Source organism: Pithys albifrons, chromosome 13 (assembly GCF_047495875.1).
Source record: "Pithys albifrons albifrons isolate INPA30051 chromosome 13, PitAlb_v1, whole genome shotgun sequence".
NCBI classification, from domain to species: Eukaryota; Metazoa; Chordata; class Aves; order Passeriformes; family Thamnophilidae; genus Pithys; species Pithys albifrons.
The window spans coordinates 21,149,752-21,167,955 of NC_092470.1; the positions used below are offsets into that span (position 1 = coordinate 21,149,752).

The 18,204-nt window shown below is 56.6% G+C and overlaps 1 protein-coding gene across 7 annotated transcripts in view; it reads right to left on the reverse strand.

Annotated features, from left to right (window-relative positions):
- Positions 1 to 18,003, reverse strand: part of TLE3 (TLE family member 3, transcriptional corepressor) — a 30,703-nt gene extending 12,700 nt beyond the window's left edge. For 4 of the 7 annotated variants that reach the window (XM_071568885.1, XM_071568882.1, XM_071568884.1 and 1 more), the window contains exons 1-7: positions 17,747 to 18,003; positions 17,228 to 17,370; positions 17,005 to 17,105; positions 16,859 to 16,922; positions 15,941 to 15,985; positions 6,433 to 6,495; positions 5,966 to 6,040 (exon numbers count right to left, since the gene is read on the reverse strand). In XM_071568885.1, the coding sequence (XP_071424986.1) occupies positions 5,966 to 6,040; positions 6,433 to 6,495; positions 15,941 to 15,985; positions 16,859 to 16,922; positions 17,005 to 17,105; positions 17,228 to 17,251 (372 nt within the window). In that variant the 5' untranslated portion in view covers positions 17,252 to 17,370; positions 17,747 to 18,003. Of the gene's footprint in view, positions 1 to 5,935; positions 6,041 to 6,432; positions 6,496 to 15,940; positions 15,986 to 16,858; positions 16,923 to 17,004; positions 17,106 to 17,227; positions 17,371 to 17,746 lie in introns of all 7 variants that reach the window. The other 3 variants (XM_071568879.1, XM_071568880.1, XM_071568878.1) reach the window with 1 other exon arrangement.
- Between the last annotated feature and the right edge of the window lie 201 nt (positions 18,004 to 18,204).

Genomic DNA, 18,204 nt, shown 5'->3' on the forward strand with positions numbered 1-18,204 from the left:
ACTGGGGAGGGACATTCCTGGTGTCCTGAGGTGCTGCCCTGCTCGGATGCCTGGAAGGAGAAGCCCTGTTAGCAGGAGGGGCAGAGGGTGCCCAGGTGTGATCCCCATGGCACAGCCAGTGGCAAGAGTGCACAGGTGGCACACACCCCCAGGATCATCCCTCATTCACAGGAACACGTCATTGCTGCAGATCAGGTTAGCTTGGCTTTTTCAGCAGATAAAAGCAATTAAAAATACAAGAATCCCACCCAGGAGGCAGAGAGTGGCTCATGCAGCTGCTAACCCAGCCAGAGAGAGAAAATTCCAGCAGCCAGGATCCTCCCAGACACCTCAGGAAAGGAAGTTTTGCCTGTTTGCTCAGAGCCAGCCTTAAGGCATTTAACGGGGAGAAAAAAAGGCCCACACAGTGCCCTGGTCCCATCCCACCATCCTGCAGCTCCAAACCCTTTCCACACCACTGGGTGTCCCTTGCACTGAAAAAGATACAAAAGGACCCCCCAACACCACCCCAGGGCTGGGCATCACCCCCTGCATTCGCTGGCACACACACAGGGGGCTGCACAGCCCAGCTGGGATGGCTCCCCGTTGCTCCCAGGGGTTTTTTGGGAGCCCTGAGTCCCAGCCATCCCAGGACACACTCATCCAGCCACAGGGATTGATTGCCTGCTCCACTTCAGCTGCAAAAAGCTGAACTACAGCTCTGGGGAGAGGAAAGGAAAGCTAAACACATCCCCAGTATTTCTATTTCAAATACAAACTTGGAAGACAACCAGCTGCAATCTGAGCAGGCACTTCCAAGAGTCCCCAGGCCATCCCTCCTGCAGCTCCTCCACCCCCAGGACACTCCTGGGTCCAGCCAGGAGGGTCTTGGAGCTGATGTTCCTGTCTGGGACCCTCCTGTCTGCACTCACAGGCCCCTCAAGCAGCACCCCACTACCTCCCAGTGAAATCACATTTAGGCACCAGTAGGAATTACAGGCTGGGAGGAGACACCTGAGCTGCAGTGGAGCCTCCCAATGTCCTCCAGGTCCCCATAACCAGCTTGGATCAGGATTTCTCCTCAGTGCTACCAAGCACTGACCCATGCCCTGCCCAGGGTACCCAAATGGCACTGACAAACAACAGGACCTGCTCAAGGGACATGATCAGGAATACACCAAAACCATCCCCATATGTGGAGGACTCCATGTTTCCAACAGTTCCATCAAAGACGTTTCCAGCAGAGCCAGAAGAAGATGCATCCAGGTACTCCATTCCCTAGAAATGTTCAAGGTCAGGCTGGACAAGGCATAGCAGAAGGTGCCTCTGCCCATGGCACCTTCCAACCCAAACCATTCCAGGATTCTGTGGGTTTTCCACACTCAGTTTTCGTGGGATCAGCTCCTGCCCACTCCTGTGCTGCCACACTCCAAGGGCACGGTGGGAAGGAGCAGCCCCTCGCTGGTGGGTGGGTGACCCACCCCTTCCCAGAGCTGGATTCTAAACCTTGTGTGATGGAGAGGGAAATCCCTGGCCAGGAGGAGATCCAGGGTGGGAGCTGAAAGGAGGGAGCCACAGCCCCAGGCAGGAGATGCATTATCTCCCAACAGCTTCTTCCAGGCAGCACCGAGGTCCCTGCTGGGGCAGAAGCCAAATGGAGAAGGCAATTAGGCCTCTGGTATAGGAGAAGCATAAATCACTGTGGCCTCAAAAAGCAGGAGCTGGAAGCTTCTACCAGGCTGCTCCATCTGCAGGGCAAGGACGGGAAGCATCCTCAGGATGGCAATTCCAGGAGGTTCCTCAAACAAGGGGAGCTGGTGGGGTGAAGGGGCACCACGACGGGTGATTCCAGCAATAACCCAGTCTCACATGTGCCAAGATCATCCCTCCAACACCAAAGCAAGTGGAACAGATCCTCAGATCTTCCCAAAATCAAGGAGGCTCTGCACAATCCCAATTCCACACGATTTCCACCCATTGGAGTGAGATGCAGGGCTGGCCACTGTATCAGAGCATCACCCCAGATGTCTCCCCAGCATGGCAGATTCCTCTCCCATAAGCTCTCCAGTGGTGCCCATCCCTGCAGGGCTGGAACACACAGAGATCCAACATTTTATCCTTGGCAATCTCCAACCTCCACCTTGAACATCTGCGTGGTTTAACTCATTCCAGGAGCTTTCAACCCAGGAGCCCCAAAAAAGGGATGTAGTCTCATGGAAATCCTGGACACAGGCAGCAACACTCCATGCCTGGGATGATGGTGGGGGTCAAAACCCCAGGAGACAACACAGCTCCACCACAAACAACACACAGCACCAGAGCAGGGGAATCAGCAACTGAAGCCTCACCCTCCAGCAGAGCAGGAAACTGGTTTTTCTTCCTTTCTTTCAGGCTGTCAACAAATAAATCCATCCAAGGGCTCCATGAACTGCAGGAACAATCCCACTCCAGCACAGGATGTGGAAAGCAAGGTCAGGACACAACATCCAAGCATGGCCCAAAATAACATTGAAAGGTGTTTTTCTCCCTTTGGCAGCAGGAACTGGTGAGCAGAATCCATGTGGGAAGTCCTGACTAGGCAGCTCTGGTTGGAAGCCTTGTCCCTCCGTGCCTGTATCCAGCACTGCAGCTCCGTGGAGTAGCCAAGATCCCAGAGCTCCATCCCAGCACTGCTGAAGGAGCCGTGTCCCAGCAGGGTCATTCCCATGGTGAGGAGAAGAGGATGAGCCAACGAGCCCAGCACACATCCTGGGCTGGTGCTGGAGGATCCCCAGGCTCCACTCACAGCTCCCTCAGCTGTCCTCCCATCCACTTCACTCCACTGCATTCGATGCACATCCCTTGGGAATAACATCCTGGAGGCTCCATGGAGTGGATAAATCCCACCGGGGACTCCCCGGCTGTGTTTCTGTGTCAGCCCATGGAGCAGCCACACATCCCTTGGGAATAACCTTCTGGAGACTCCAGGGAGTGGGATAAATCCCACCTGGGACTCCACAGCACAGGGATGCTGCTCCTTGGTGTGTCCTCTGCTGAAAAGCCCAACTTCCCTCCCCACCCCCTGCTCCAACCCTGGAAAAGTTTGGGTTTCAAACACATTGTGTGAGGGCTTGCTGCAAATATCCCAACAATGGACTGGCTGCAGGAGCTATTTGGGCTCCCAAAAAAACCCAGCACCTCCAGCTGGCAGTTGAGGCAGGGACAGGACAGGGATCAAGGTCCTGTGGTCAACAAGTGACAGAGCACAAGGACTTGGAGCTGCTTTCCAGGACCAGCAACTCTCCCACCACCTCCCCAGTGTGCCTGAGCCAAACCACAAGTTCAGACCCGCTCAGGATGCTGCCCTGGGGCTCCTCATCTGCTGGCAGGACCCCAAAATGGATTGATGGCCCCTCATATCCCAGGACAGCACTTGGCACTGGATGAAGACCCTGCAAACCCAACCCGAGGTGACACCGGGAGCCGGTGGGGATGCACAGACACAGAGATGTTTCCTTCCTTCTGGGGTCCCTCAGCACATGCCAGACAAAGATGGTGAAGATATGAAGAGGTTATAAATTTAGGGGAAAGCTGGCAAGGAATATCTGGTCCGTGGAGTGGTTTTAATTGGATTATGTACATCATGCTTCATGCCTTTGTTCACCGATTTAATGGTTCACCACTTAAGTTCACCACTTGCGTTAAATTTAGTAAAGTAGTCTAATCATTTCCAGAGCTATAACCAAATCAAGGGCTCAATTTCACACAAGCCTGAAGCAGAGGAACTGTGAGACAATGGCCTAGATGCATAAAATTAACAGTTCTTGACCTCAAAAAGGGCAAAAAAAAAAAGAGGTTTTCATGATTTGGTGGAGGTTCGTGTGAGGCAGCACCTGCACCAAGTGTTGGGCAGTTTGTCCCTTGGTGGGAGGGTTGGCAGGGACAGCAGAGCCACCCACCCATCCCCAGGGACACAGGGCTGGGTCTGTGCACGCCCCAGTGCTGCCCTCACCCACCTGGGCAGAGCAAACAAACTCAAGGGATGTGCCCACATGAGCAACCCTACAATAACAACCTGCTACGTGCACAGAGGGGAGGAAACAAACCCCAGATCCTCTGGGGTTTGTGTCTCAGGGGCACCTGAGCAGGTGCAGCAGCACAGACTAAACCAGCTCCAGGATGAGCTTGGAACTTCCTCTACAAGCCATGGAAGGACATGGAATCATCACCCTGCTGTCATCAGCAACCCTACAATAACAAACTGCTGTGTGCAATGAGGGGAGGAAAAAAACCCCAAATCCTTTGGGTTTTGGGTCTCAGGGGCACCTGAGCAGGTGCAGCAGCATGGACCCACCACCCCAAACCAGCTCCACAGCTCCAGGATGAGCTCTGCCCTCCTCTACAAGGCACAGAAGGACATGGAATCACTTGTCCCCCTCCTGCCAGCACCAACCCTACAATAACAAACTGCTGTGTGCAATGAGGGGAGGAAAAAAACCCAAATCCTTTGGATTTTGGGTCTCAGGGACACCTGAGAAGGTGCAGTGGCATGGACCCACCACCCCAAACCAGCTCCACAGCTCCAGGATGAGCTCTGCCCTCCTCTACAAGGCACAGAAGGACATGGAATCATGGAATCACCCTACAATAACAAGCCACCGTGTGCACAGAGAGGAGCAAAACCCTAAAAACTCTCTGGGTTTTGTGCCTCGGGGGCACCTTAACACAGACCCACCACCCAAACCAGCTCCACATCTCCGGGGTGAGCTCTGCTCTCCTCTACAAGCCATGGAAGGATGTGGAGTTGCCCACCACCCTCCTGCCAGCACTGTGTCCCTCCCCAACCAGCCACTGCAGGAGGAGATGCCCATAATTCCTGCTGAAAGTTCGTCAGGAAAGCGATTAAACGGCTGGGCTGGCTGCTTAATGACAGGAGGCACTCGCTCTGATCCAAGGAAGCAATTACCTCGGAAATGGGGGTCACGGGCCCTGCTCATTCACCTTAATTGAATTCCAATATCTGCCTCCAGCTGCCGGGGGCTCCTGGCTGTGGCTGCAGCAGCTCATCAAAGCCATGGGCTGCCTCCTCCCTGTCTCTGCTCCCCTCCCAGCACTCCTGCAAGGCGTGAGAGCAGCAAAAAGCCACCCCAAAACTCAGCTGCCATGCCTGGGCCACCAACCCCACCACCGGGGATCCACCTGCTGCCAAATCTTTCCTCATCCCCCCAAAACTGCAGGAGCCCAGAGCATGACTCTACCTTTGGTGCTACCCATGAAATACAGAAAAATGTAGAGAAGAGCAGGTCAAATGCAGAGTGTTATAGAGATCCTTGTACCTTAAGAAGCACAAATAGTTATTAAAAAAAAAAGGCATTAAAAATGAGTATTTTGTGGAAAACAAAGACCTAAAGCCAGAGAAGCTTGGGAGCCACCTGCCCAGGGTGCTGGATGGGGACACCGATGTCCCAGGGTGAGGAGCAGGTTTGCTGCAGGCCTGAGCCCGTGGCATCCATTAAAGAAACAATAAAAATGGTTAATCTTCAAATTAAACCAGCAGAGATCTGTGAGAGAGAGCCCGGGCAGGCAGGAGCGGGTCAGTCAATGCATGGGACAACAACTCCGCCAAGTCCACAGCACGTTCCACACCAACAGCCCAACAGAGACAAGCCTGGGCTCAGGGGGCCTGGGAGGGCTGTGGGTCCTGCTCTGCACCCCAAACACTCCCCAGGGCCAGGGAGAACATCCAATTTGGCTGCTGGAGGCTCCCAGAGCTGCATCAGCACACAGGGAGGGGGCAGATTCCACCCCCGTCTCGCTCGATGCCAGATTGGGCGAGTTTTGCCCATTTGGGGGAGTTCTGGTGGTTTGGGGGGTCTGTGGGATGGCTGGGGGGTGTGAGCTGCCCTGCTTTATCCCTCCTGAGCGCAAGATTGCCTCTGGTTATGGTAAATGATAGGAATAAAAGGGGTATACACACGGTGAGAGGCAGATTGGGAAGTCCACGTACCCCGATGATAGCATTCAACTCCGTCATGGTCACTTGCTTGGCACGTTCAACAGCCTGTGCCACTTGCTGTTGGTGCTGCAGGGACAGAGGGGCACAGCCAGGTCAGAGCTGGGCACAGGAGCACCAGCTCAGGTGCAGGACCCCCCCATCGATGCTCACCCCTCTTTTGGGCTCTATTTTGTTCATGGGAGCAGCTGCCTGGGAGCATCTTCCTGCTCCATGGGGTGCAGGAGGGTGAAGAAGCCCCTCAGAGCCTTTCTGGCTCAATGCAGACCCCAACCCACTCGCAGGGCCCAGCCCTTCCCCATCCTGAGGGTTTTCCAACAGACATGGAGGACCTGAACCCTGTTTCTCACTCAGCCCCACACCCACAGGGACCCCCGAGGGGCTCAGCACTGCCTGACCAGGGAAACCCCCCCAGGAGAAGCAGCATCTCCCCCCCACCCAGGGTGTGAAAACTTCCTTACCTCTTGTGACAGAAAAGGCATGATCTGGGCTAAAATTGTGTTCAGTCTTTTAGCAATTTCTGTCTGAAAAAAAGGAAGAAGAAAAACCAAGAGTCAGCACCAAACAGCCTCCCACAGACGGCACGAGGCTTCCTGGAGCAGCCCTGTGCATCCCCTCCCTGTTCCCTCTCCACATCCCTTCCCATATATCCCCTCCTGTGCATCCCCTCCCTGTCCCCTCTCCATGTCCCTTCCCATATATCCCCTCCCACCCTGCAAGTGGAAGCAGCAGCTCCCAGCAGAGGCAACAAAAGCCCCTTCAAGCCCAGCAGCACACATGGACACGTCCCTGCTCCCCTGGGACACTTCCAACCCCTTCCCATCCTGGGATAGGTGCCACAGAGCAGCCCCAGCAGCGCTGCACCACTCTGGACTTCCCTGCCTTCAAGAAAACATAGCCAGGCTCTAGCACAGCTCCTCATCTTGGAGCAGCTGCTGAAGGCTGGATCCAATAAATCCAACTTTTGGTGGCCCTCACCATCGCCTCCTGCTCCCAGCACTGTGGTGGGGGTTGAGTTTCTCCAGGAGAAACCTTGGCAAAGAGACCAGTGAGGGCTGGGGGTGCCTGCTCTGGTCTCTCCCCATCCCACATGAAGCTGGTGGTGTTTCCTTTGCCATCCTCACATCCCAGTCTGGAGCAACCCACCAGCTCCACTGCACTGCTGGGAGCTGAACACCCAACTGTGCTGATAACTGTGGGAATAATTAACAGGGAATGCTGTTTTCCTGCAGGGTGCCGGGAGGTGCCACCCTCCTGTGCCCAACCCCTGGCTGCTCCGCCGGGATCTCCCGGCTCCCACGGGTTAACGGCGGCTGCTCTGGCCAGGGCAGCTGTGAAAACAGCTCTGGGTCCAACCCAAACACCGGAGCAGCCGCGAGGATCCAGCGCCGCAACAATGGCTGGAGCCGAGCGCTGGCAGCGAATCAAACGCCCAGAAATTCCTTCCGACAGCCCCGAGCAGCTCGTTATCAATAACACAAGTGATTAGCCGAGGCTCGCTCCAGCCTCCCTGCTGGCAAGGTGCCTCCTTCCCATGGCAGCCAGCAGCCACCCCCTCAGACAGTGCCCCTGTGCCCCCCAAATCCACCCCTGCCATCCCAAGGCTTCAAGCTCAGCCCTCGGAATGGGTCCTACGGCACCTCGGAATGGGGTCCTACGGCACCTCGGAATGGGGCCCTACGGCACCTCGGAACGGGGTCCTACGGCACCTCGGAACGGGGTCCTACGGCACCTCGGAACGGGGTCCTACGGCACCTCGGAACGGGGTCCTACGGCACCGCGGAACGGGGTCCTACGGCACCGCGGAACGGGGTCCTACGGCACCGCGGAATGGGGTCCTACGGCACCGCGGAATGGGGTCCTACGGCACCGCGGAATGGGGTCCTACGGCACCTCGGAATGGGGTCCTACGGCACCTCGGAATGGGGTCCTACGGCACCTCGGAATGGGGTCCTACGGCACCTCGGAATGGGCCCTACGGCACCTCGGAATGGGCCCTACGGCACCTCGGAATGGGCCCTACGGCACCTCGGAATGGGGTCCTACGGCACCTCGGAATGGGCCCTACAGCACCTCGGAATGGGGTCCTACAGCACCTCGGAATGGGCCCTACGGCACCTCGGAATGGGCCCTACGGCACCTCGGAATGGGCCCTACGGCACCTCGGAATGGGCCCTACGGCACCTCGGAATGGGGTCCTACGGCACCTCGGAATGGGCCCTACAGCACCTCGGAATGGGGTCCTACAGCACCTCGGAATGGGTTCCTACGGCACCTCGGAATGGGGTCCTACGGCACCTCAGAGTTTTAAGCCCACCCAACCCAGAGAGGAGCTCTCGGCTCCACCTGCTCTCAAATATTGCAGGAAAATCCCCACATTTCATCATTTGGAGGAAAAACCCAACAGACACTCCACCCTTGCTGTGAGGAGAGCTGGGGGATGGCCAGGTCACATTGGGGATACTACAAGACCAACCCAACAAGCACAGCCAACATTCCCAGGATGACCATAAGCAGGAGGACACCAGGAAAACCCTGATATCCCCCAGAATGGGGTCACTTCCATGGAGGGACCAACCCCACAGAGACCAGAGCTCAGGGTCCTGCTCCCAGGAGTCCCCACACACCTCCCCATTGCTGCAAAGCCACAGGGATATTTCTGTCCATCGTCTTCTCCAAAAGCACCCCAGTGATTGGGTTACACCTGATGCTTTAATTAGCAATTCCAGAGGGCAGGAGAACGTGCTGGCACACCGTGCCAAGGCAGGAGCACCAGGAAGGGACCAGGGTTGGATTCAGGTACCCCGGCTCCAGCTACACCAGCGACCAGGATCAGCACGGCCCCGAACGTGAGGATGCGCAGATCAGCAGGCAGAGGGGATCATGGAATCCTGGAATGCTCTGGGTGGGAAGGGACCTTAAACATTCTCCAGTTTCACCCCTTGCCATGGGCAGGGACACCTCCCACCAGCCCAGGCTGCTCCAAGCCCTGTCCAACCTGGCCTGGGACACTCCCAGGGATGGGGCAGCCACAGCTTCTCTGGGCACCTGTGCCAGGGCCTGCCCACCCTCCCAGGGAAGAATTTCTTCCCAATATCCCACCTATCCCCACCCTCTGGCAGTGGGAAGCCATTCCCCTTGTCCTGGCACTGCAGTGACACTTCACCCTTGTACAGTCCAATATTCCTGCCTCGAGGAACAGGCTCTGGCCAGCACAAGTTTTTAACCACCCAACACTCACACATCACCCAAGGACCACTCTGCACCCAAAAAACTGGGCTGGAAGCTCAAACTGCCAAAATGTAGCCCAGCCACAGCTCTGTGTCTGAAGGAGCCAGGCTGGCACTGCGTGTGCCACCAGCCACCCCCAGTGCTCCCACCACGTGTTGCCCAGTGATAGGAAAAGCTCTTTAAAGGCTTTTTGGCACTGAGGCATCGATTAGATTATATATAGACTGCAGCTCCATTAAATATTTATTCCTTCAGCTGAAGCCTATTGGACTCTGGATGCGCCAAGCCCGGCTGCTGCTCCTGTGAGCCCTTCCCTGCCAGCTCCAGAGTTCGAGAACAAATTCCAGCCTTATTTGAGGTGAAAACAGCAGTGCCAGCATGAGCTTCCCTGCGCTGCGTTGCAGAGGTGGGGTCAGTGGAACAGGAAAAATACAGCACCCAAACAGGCTGATTGCAGGGAGGAGGAAGGGAATGTGTTGGGTTTTCCCCAGGAATCACATGGTCCAGACTCACAACAACCCATCTCCTCCACGTTTAAATCCCATTCTGCCCAAACTTCAAACAAAGATTTGAAGCAAAACTCTGCATTCCACAAAGAGAGAGAGACTTCCCACGTGGGATTCAGGGAGCAGAAAGATATTACATGTCCAAAATATTATGTTTACAACCGTGAGGTTTCCTGTGAACATGAGACTCAATAGTCTTTAAATATTTGTTCACTTTAACTTTCCCCATTCCACAGCATATTAAACTCCAGTTGTCCCCATTAAAAGTTTAATCGGGAGCGAAAGGGGATCCTCTGGCATGCTGGGAACAGGGGAGGGCTTCATGCCCGACACCTTGCCCATAACAGGGCTCATTCATCACCTTGCCCAGAGTGATGGAACCCCCCCCACAGCTGCTCCTGCCAAGAAAAACCTCCATTCCCCACGGCAGGTTGCCATGGCAATCCCAGGCTCTGCATCCCCTTCCAATGCCCTGCATCTTCCCTGGACCACAGCTGCAAATAAGTGGGAAGAAAACACCTTGGGGGGGTGCCCAGGAGAGGTGCCACCCACCCAAACACCCGTGGGGGGTGCTCAGTGGGTGCTGGGTGGGTGGGAGCCCTCCCAGAACACCCACCCCGGGCACAGGGATGCTGATGGTCGTTAAAAAGGGCAAGAAGCTGGAGAACCTGAAATCCCAACTAACCCCCCAACATTCCCTGCCCCTGCCAAGAATCTGACCTCCTGCCTGAGCAGAAACACTTCTGGGGTGGTGTTTCACCAGTGGGGAGGGGGAAACCAGAGAAAACATTTGCACTGGTGATAAATCAAGAGCAGGACTGTTTGGCTCCAGGCTGCAGGTCCTGTCACCCCACCTGCTCTTAAAATGGCCAGAGCCACCCTCCAGAGCAGTGGAGGGCACAGGGCACTGCTCCTGGCACCCACTCAGGAGCCAGGACGGGGCTCTGGGAGCAGGAACACGGTGGCATGGTGTTAAATAGCTGGGGGCTGGCTCTGCCCAGCAGCCCCAGCTCCTCAGCCCGCTCGTCTTTACACCTGGATGTGGCAGAGGGAAGTTTAAAAATAACCCTGTGGCCGTCAGTCATGGGAGAGGCAGAGCAGAGCTGAGAGGAACAGCCTCACAAATGACCCAAGGCATGGGAGGGCAGAATTCCAGGCTGGAACCTGGGGGTCCTGTGTGACAGCCCATGGGTACTGCTCTGGACGATGGAGATGGTACTTGTACCAAAATATATCAGCCTTGGATGCAGATAAGGCAAATGGGAGGTTCAGAGGTGCCCCAGCCCCAGGGGTTGCATCTCCAGGCTGATTCCAGCATCCCACCATGGCACAGGATGGCATCCAAACCCCTCCTGGGCTCCCAGTCCTTGGGAGGATGGATGGAGGTGGCTCAGAAACCAGCCCCACAAGCACCACTCTGAGGGGAGAACACCCAAACTGCCTGCACAAAGCACCCCAAATTCCCTCCACAAAACACCCCCCGAGGACCCTCCACAAAACACCCCCCAAGGACCCTCCACAAAACACCCCCCCAGAGACCCTCCACAAAACACCCCCCCCAGAGACCCTCCACAAAACACCCCCCCCAGAGACCCTCCACAAAACACCCCCCCCAGAGACCCTCCACAAAACACCCCCCCCAGAGACCCTCCACAAAACACCCCCCCCGAGGACCCTCCACAAAACACCCCCCCCGAGGACCCTCCACAAAACACCCCCCCCGAGGACCCTCCACAAAACACCCCCCCCGAGGACCCTCCACAAAACACCCCCCCCGAGGACCCTCCACAAAACACCCCCCACGAGGACCCTCCACAAAACACCCCACGAGGACCCTCCACAAAACACCCCACGAGGACCCTCCACAAAACACCCCCCCCAAAGACCCTCCACAAAACACTCCCCCCCAAAGACCCTCCACAAAACACCCCCCCCCCAAGGACCCTCCACAAAACACCCCCCCCAAGGACCCTCCACAAAACACCCCCCCAAGGACCCTCCACAAAACACCCCCAGACCTCAGTGGGGAAGGGAATCACACCAGCACACACCAGGCCATGGCAGATGGAGCCTCAGAACAGATTTTGGGCCACACCAGCCCCAGCTCCACCTGCCCTTGCTCATGGATTTGTATGTTGGGATGAAGGATGGGGAGAAGAGGCTGAACACACAGCACAGCCCTTCCTCCTCTTGGAAAACACCCCAAAACATCCCAACACCCCAAAACATCTGTATCATCCAGCCATATCTACATCACATATCCATGTCATAGACTATCCTTAGGTGGAAGGGACTCCTAAGAATCATCCAGTCCAGATCCCAGCCCAGCACAGGACACCCCAACAATCCCACCACGTCCCTCAGGGCATTGTCCAAATGCTCCTTGAGCTCTGGCAGCCTTGGGGAAGGATAAATACATACACAGACATGTGTATAAATATACACACACACACTGAATGCCTAAAACCCCAGAGCTCTGGGGCTGGTGGGGCTGCCAAAGGTGATGATCCACTGGATGCAGGAACATGGCACCAAAATCACCACACAACTCACACAGGACTCCCACAGCCTCTCCTTGGCTCCCAAACCACAGATCCCTCCACACACACACACTCCCCAGTGATGATTCCAAGACAGGTCTGGACCCCCCAACCCTCCTCCAGGCACTCAGGGTCCCCCCTCTGCTGCACAGACCCCCAAACCTCCTCCCTGGCAGAGGGAGTTGGGAGAGCAGCGAGGAGTAAATCACACCAGCAGTGAAGCACCAGCAGCATTTGTTGAAACCAGGATATTGTCTCTTTAAGCACATGAAAATAAGGCCCTTGAGCAGTGTGGTTCTCACTCCGGCGCACAATTATGGGTACTTTCAGCTGTCTACCACTATTTCAAGTGCTCTCTCCAACCGGGCTGTCAATGGCATGTTGAAAGCTATTTGTGGCTGCTATCGTTATTAGCAAAGTGGAGAGCCTGGCTGATGAGAATTAAATCAGGGAGGGGGGGTGGAGGGGCAGGACACAACCCCTCATTACAGAATTACCACCAGCAACGGGATGTGGGGGGCAGAGCTCACTCAGACCCCCCAAAACGCACCCAGGACCCCCAAACCCACCTGCAAAACCGAGTGGAGGGAGAGGTGAAGCTCTGACAATATTCCCTCCTACCTTAGGAGACCTGAGAGTAGAGCTAACAAATTACTTGGCTTCTGAAGTATTTAGCAAATTATTACCTGGCACTCCTTGCTAACAAGCATGACAGAAAGTATATTGTGTTCCTAGAATATTCTAGAAAAAAAAAAACCTGCCTCTCTTCTCTGGAAGTGTCAGGGGGGTTTAGGTTTGTTCCAAGCATTAAGTGTTTAAGCACGAAAACAAGAAGTGCTTATGTGGAGGGTTCTCAGCCACAAAAAGAAATAAAACCCAGCACAAAGGTTCTGTCCTCCGAGGTGTCCCGTTTCCCCACACAAAATTAGTTTTTCTTTTGGAATGGTTATTGCAGTCGGCGATTATCCACGGAGATCTGCACAGAAACAATGCAAAGCCAACAGGGGAAGCAAAGTTTCTTTTGGAAAAATCAATTAGCCCTAAGGAAAAAAAAAAAAAGTTTTGCTGGGGTTTCAAAAGAAAACTCATGATTGGAGTCGGGTTTAAGAAAGCTGAGCCCAGGGAAGGGAGCTTAGTTCAGCAGGAAGACTGATGTAAGGAGCGATTCACTGCAACCAAGTCACTTCCTAAATATTTCCTTGCATATGGAGTTGTTTATGAAAGTACATTTTTTACTTAACAAGAAACAAAACGAGAAGAAAGGGGGGAAGGAAAAAAAACCAACCCCACACGCAGCCACATATGCACACACTTAATATTCAGCGTAGAAGAGATAATCTGTTATATAAGCCCACAGACAGACAATCCCCTTTTGCTTAAAGATGAAGTATCCATCAATGTTTGTCTGGAGCAGATGTAATCACAAGCAGTCAAGTCTGGAGGGCAGGACACTGCATGAATAATTCAAGCACTTCAGTCTACTTGATTGTGTGCAGATAAACACAAGTCAACCGCTAAACAGGTCAGCTGATAAACTTGTTTGTTCAGGACCAGCCACCCTCAACCAGATGCAGGCAGGACCCCGCCGCAATTAGCGGGATGCCTTGCGGGGGGATGCTGCGGCCAGGCTGCCTGGCAGGGGGATGCTGCGGCCCCCGAGAGGGGGCAAACCCTCGGCAGGCCCCGCTGTGCTCCAGCCCTGCCATCCTGCGCTCCCTCTCGCCCCATTTGCGCCTGGAAGCGCCGCTGGGAGCGGCTCGCGGGGCTTTGTTCTCCTCCCGCCCCGCGCACATCGCCGGCAATTAATAAGGACCGAGGCGGCTTCGCCTCCCGAATCGCCGAGCCCGGCGCTCGGCACGCAGCGAATGGCACAGAACGGCCGGGGATGGCACAGGGACGGCCGGGGGTGCTCGGCGAGGGCTGCAATCACCCGGACAGGATCGACCCGCTCGCTTGCAAAGCTCCCAGCAGAGCGCACTGACCACGCTGGGCCTCCCGAGCTGCCAACACCACCGGGCACCAAACACCTCTGGGCGCTCTGAGTCTCCTCAGTCACCCCCAAAACCTCCAAGGGAAGACGCTCTACGTGGTCACAGCGCAACAGAGCAGAGGATGGGGTGCTCCATCCACACCTCCCAAGGGTGCCAGACCTCGCTGATGCCTTTGGTTGCGCCCATGGACTCGTGGAAAAACACACCGCCCGTCTCGGGAACAGCAAGTGCTTCCAAAGATTCCACCAAGAGGACACTGAACCTCTCCGAGCTTCATTCCAGCATCTCCCAGCGCTGCTCAGAGCAGAGCCGTTCAACGCAGAGCTCCCAGGTAGGAAGAGGCATTTCCTCTGCCCAAAGAGCCTGTGCTCGTGTCCTTCCAGTGCCACTCCAGTGCCCCCAGTGCCACTCCAGTGCCCCCAGTGCCACTCCAGTCCTTCAGGCGCTGCTGAAGCGGCCGCAGGGTCCGTGTCCCTTTGGACACACCACACCCGTCCCCTCCTCGCGGGAGGCCACCACAGGCCCACACAAAAGTCCTGCATTGAGGGGCATTTCTGAGCACCCCAGGGCACAGCATGCCCCAGGTCTGCCCCAGCGCGGGGCCCTGGCTCCCCACAGCCCCCCAGGGTGCCCCCGGGGTGCCCCCAGGCCGCGCTGGGTCCAGGCGGAGCAGCCAAGAGGAGAACTCGGGATTATCTGCACGGAGAAGATATTTTTAAAAAACTGAAGACTAAGCAGGAATTATTTTCGTGGCCCTGTGACTGCGCCGCAGAAAGGCAAAGGGAAGAAGAAAAGAGAGGCAGATTCAGAGACGCTGCTTTGCATTTCATCAGCTCCCAACGACGCTTCCTTAGAGGAGGGCAATGCTGCTATTAAGCAAAACCACTTTGGAGTTGAATGGGGCTGATTTGCGAGCGGCAAAGTTGATGTCAACTTCTATCTGCCTTAAGTTCTTAATTAGACCTCCTTCTAAAACCAGTAAGCAGCAGCAGCACAAATAATCAGGTCTAATCTCAATAATAACTTTATTCCTTTAAGTTTTACCATCATGTGCGCAGCCTTTAGGCTCTTTAACGATAATCTTATCAAGGTACCACACCACGTTCTGCTGGGACCTTCTCTATTTTTTCCTTCAGGCAAGTTACATATTAGAGGAGACTGGAAGGGGGGAAAAAAACCAACCCCAACCCCAAACATTGCTTCATTTCCCAGATGCAAAGACAAATCCGTGACATTGAGCAACACACCGTAAGCTACGGGAGCCCTGAAGATAATTCCCTCCTCAGTCTCACGCTACAGCACGGACAAGATCAGGGGATGACCTCAGAGACAGTCCTGGTGTACCAACAACACAACCAGAGGGAAACGCAGCACATATCAGTGTTTTCCCAGTTTTGGGAACACGTTATTCCAGGTACAGACATCCCAGTGTGGAAGGCGAGGTTGTTCTCACCCCGCTGCATAAACACTCTGTTTCAAACTCGAATTTCTCAGCAATATACACAAAAAATCCCACCAACCTGCCAACAACCTGCAGTTCCCAATTTAACTGCCAGGCCACAGGATCCCACCTGGAGTCACAGCCCTGCTTTCGGCACTTATTCCCTATTTACTGCAATCAGGGCCGATTTTACACGAGCTCGAGAAAAAGGGCAACAGGAGATCAATCAATCACAACTTCCCCCCCTTGAAATTACTCACCTGTTTGTGCATTTCAATGTTCAAACCGTACGACATTTCATAGTACTGGGGAATAAAAAAAAATACAAATACATTCAATTACATAGGAGAGCCAAGGAGAATTTGAATTAACTTCACAGAAGGCATTTGCATAAGGTCATTACCAAAAAGCATCCTGGTCAAAACTGGGCTTAAAACACTGGTAGCCAAGGAAATTACACCTTCTAACAAGCAGATGTTTATGGGTTTAACTGGCAGGCACTTAACAAGGGGACACTCCTTTTGACTCCTGTTTTCTCCTCCTAAGCTACTTAAAAAAACAAAGAGGCGCAGAGCTGGGTGACAGGCGCCTGCTCAGCCCTGGCAGAACAGGTACAGCCCGGAGTCTGGCCAAAATTCCACCTTCTCACTGGGGGGGTGGATTTGCTCTCCCCCCCGCCCCGGGGCCAGAGGAGCTGCCGGGAAAGGGGGTGCTGGATCCTGCAAAGCCCCTGAGAAACCCAACCGAGCCCACCTGGGGGGCCCCGCCATGCAAATGTGCCTAAAAAGAGGGTTTTGAAGCAACAAAAGAGCTCGTTTCCCTCGGGAAGGATGAACGGGGTGGGCTGGGATGGCTCCCGGGTGGCCTCACCGGGCGCCTCGGGGCAGCAAAGGGGGCACCCCCCCCATGCCGAGGGACCCCCCCCAGAGCCCGGGGTCGCTGCTGCCGCTGCCCCCGACCCCTCCCGGAGCGCTCCAAAGGGGTTAACAGGAAACTTGGGATTGCGCTTCCAGCCATCCGGGGCTCCGTGCGCCTGGCACCGGGCACCACCCCCGCCCCCGGGGGTCCCCGGGCTGGCAGTGCCCGTCTCTGGGGGGGTCCCCCCGGTCCCCCGCGTTCGCAGGCTCCCAGCTAATGACATTTACAGGCTGAGCCGAAATCTGATTAAAGTCTCTCACCATAACGTAATGGCGCTGCATTTCGGTCTTCTCGTTCGCCAGCTTGTCATACTCCACTTTGAGGCTGCGGGGAGAGCGCAGGGTGAGACCCCGCGGCCGGGGGGTCGGGCGGGCCGGGGGCGCGGCCGGGGGTGCCCCGGGCTCACCTGTGGTACTGGGCCTGCAGGAACTGGAACTCGTCCTTGATCCGGTCGCAGGACTCGGCCACGGTGAATTTGAAGCCCGGTTGGCCCGGCTGGTGCGGAGCCTGCGGGGGGTTCCCGGGGGTCGGTTAGCGGGGAGTGCCGAGGGGGGGCTGCTGTGGGGATGCGGAGGGAGGGAGGGAGGCGGGGGCGGTGCCGGGGGGTGCGGGGGGTTCCCGGGACTCACCGGGTGCCGGCCCTGGGGGTACATGGCCGGGCTGGGGCGCGGTCACTGGAACCAGCCGTGCCGTGCCTCGCTACGGCGATCGCGACGTGCGCTGCTGCCGCTGCTGCCCGCCGGCCTCGGAGCGCTCCCGGAGAGGCCGAGAACTGAACAAAGGGACGAGAGGAAAGTCCGTGCGGGGGGCGGAGGAGGGAGGGCGGAGGGGGGGAGCGGGCTCGGCCGGTTCCCCCCCCGCACACTGACCCCCCCCCCCGGCCCCGCACCGCCCGCGGAGCCGAGCCCAGCCCCGCACCGCCGGAGCCAGGTGCCGACCCCCCCGGCCGCCGCGCTCCGCGGGCCTGCGCTTCCTCACCCCCCCCTCCTTCCGGCACTCGCTGTCGGAAAAAAAAAAAAAGCAAAATCACCCCAAAAAGGAAAAAAAAATATTAAAAAGCCACAGCGACAACAACAACGCGGCGGCGGGAGGAAGGTCCCGCGGTATTCCTGCGGCCGGGAGAAGGGGAAGCAAAGCCAGGAACTAACGCCGGAGCACGACGGCCATGGAGGAGAGGAGGAGGGGGAGGAAGGCCGTACACATCCGACTTCCCGGGCGCCGCGGACATGCGAGGTGCGAGCGGTTCCCCCGCCCAGGGGGGGCGGCCGTTCAGCTGCGTCCAGCGGTGCTGGCCGTGGGTCCGGGAGCCATGGCGGGGCCGGTGCGGGGCCGGTGCGGGGCCGGAGCGGGAGCAGCGCCCGAGCACGCGGTGCGGCCACAGCGCCCGGGCGGAGCGCGGCGGCGGGCGGGCGACAAAACCCGGGCGGCCGCTCCGCCGCCGACCAATCGCGCCGCGCCGCGCCCACGTGGGGACACGGCGGCCGCGCGCTGATTGGGCGCTGCGGGGCGTGACGTCACAATGCCAGCTTGTGTCTGCGAGGGGAGGCCCCGCCCATGGTAAGCCACGCCCCCTCCTGGCCACGCCCCCGCGCGGGGCCCGTTCGAG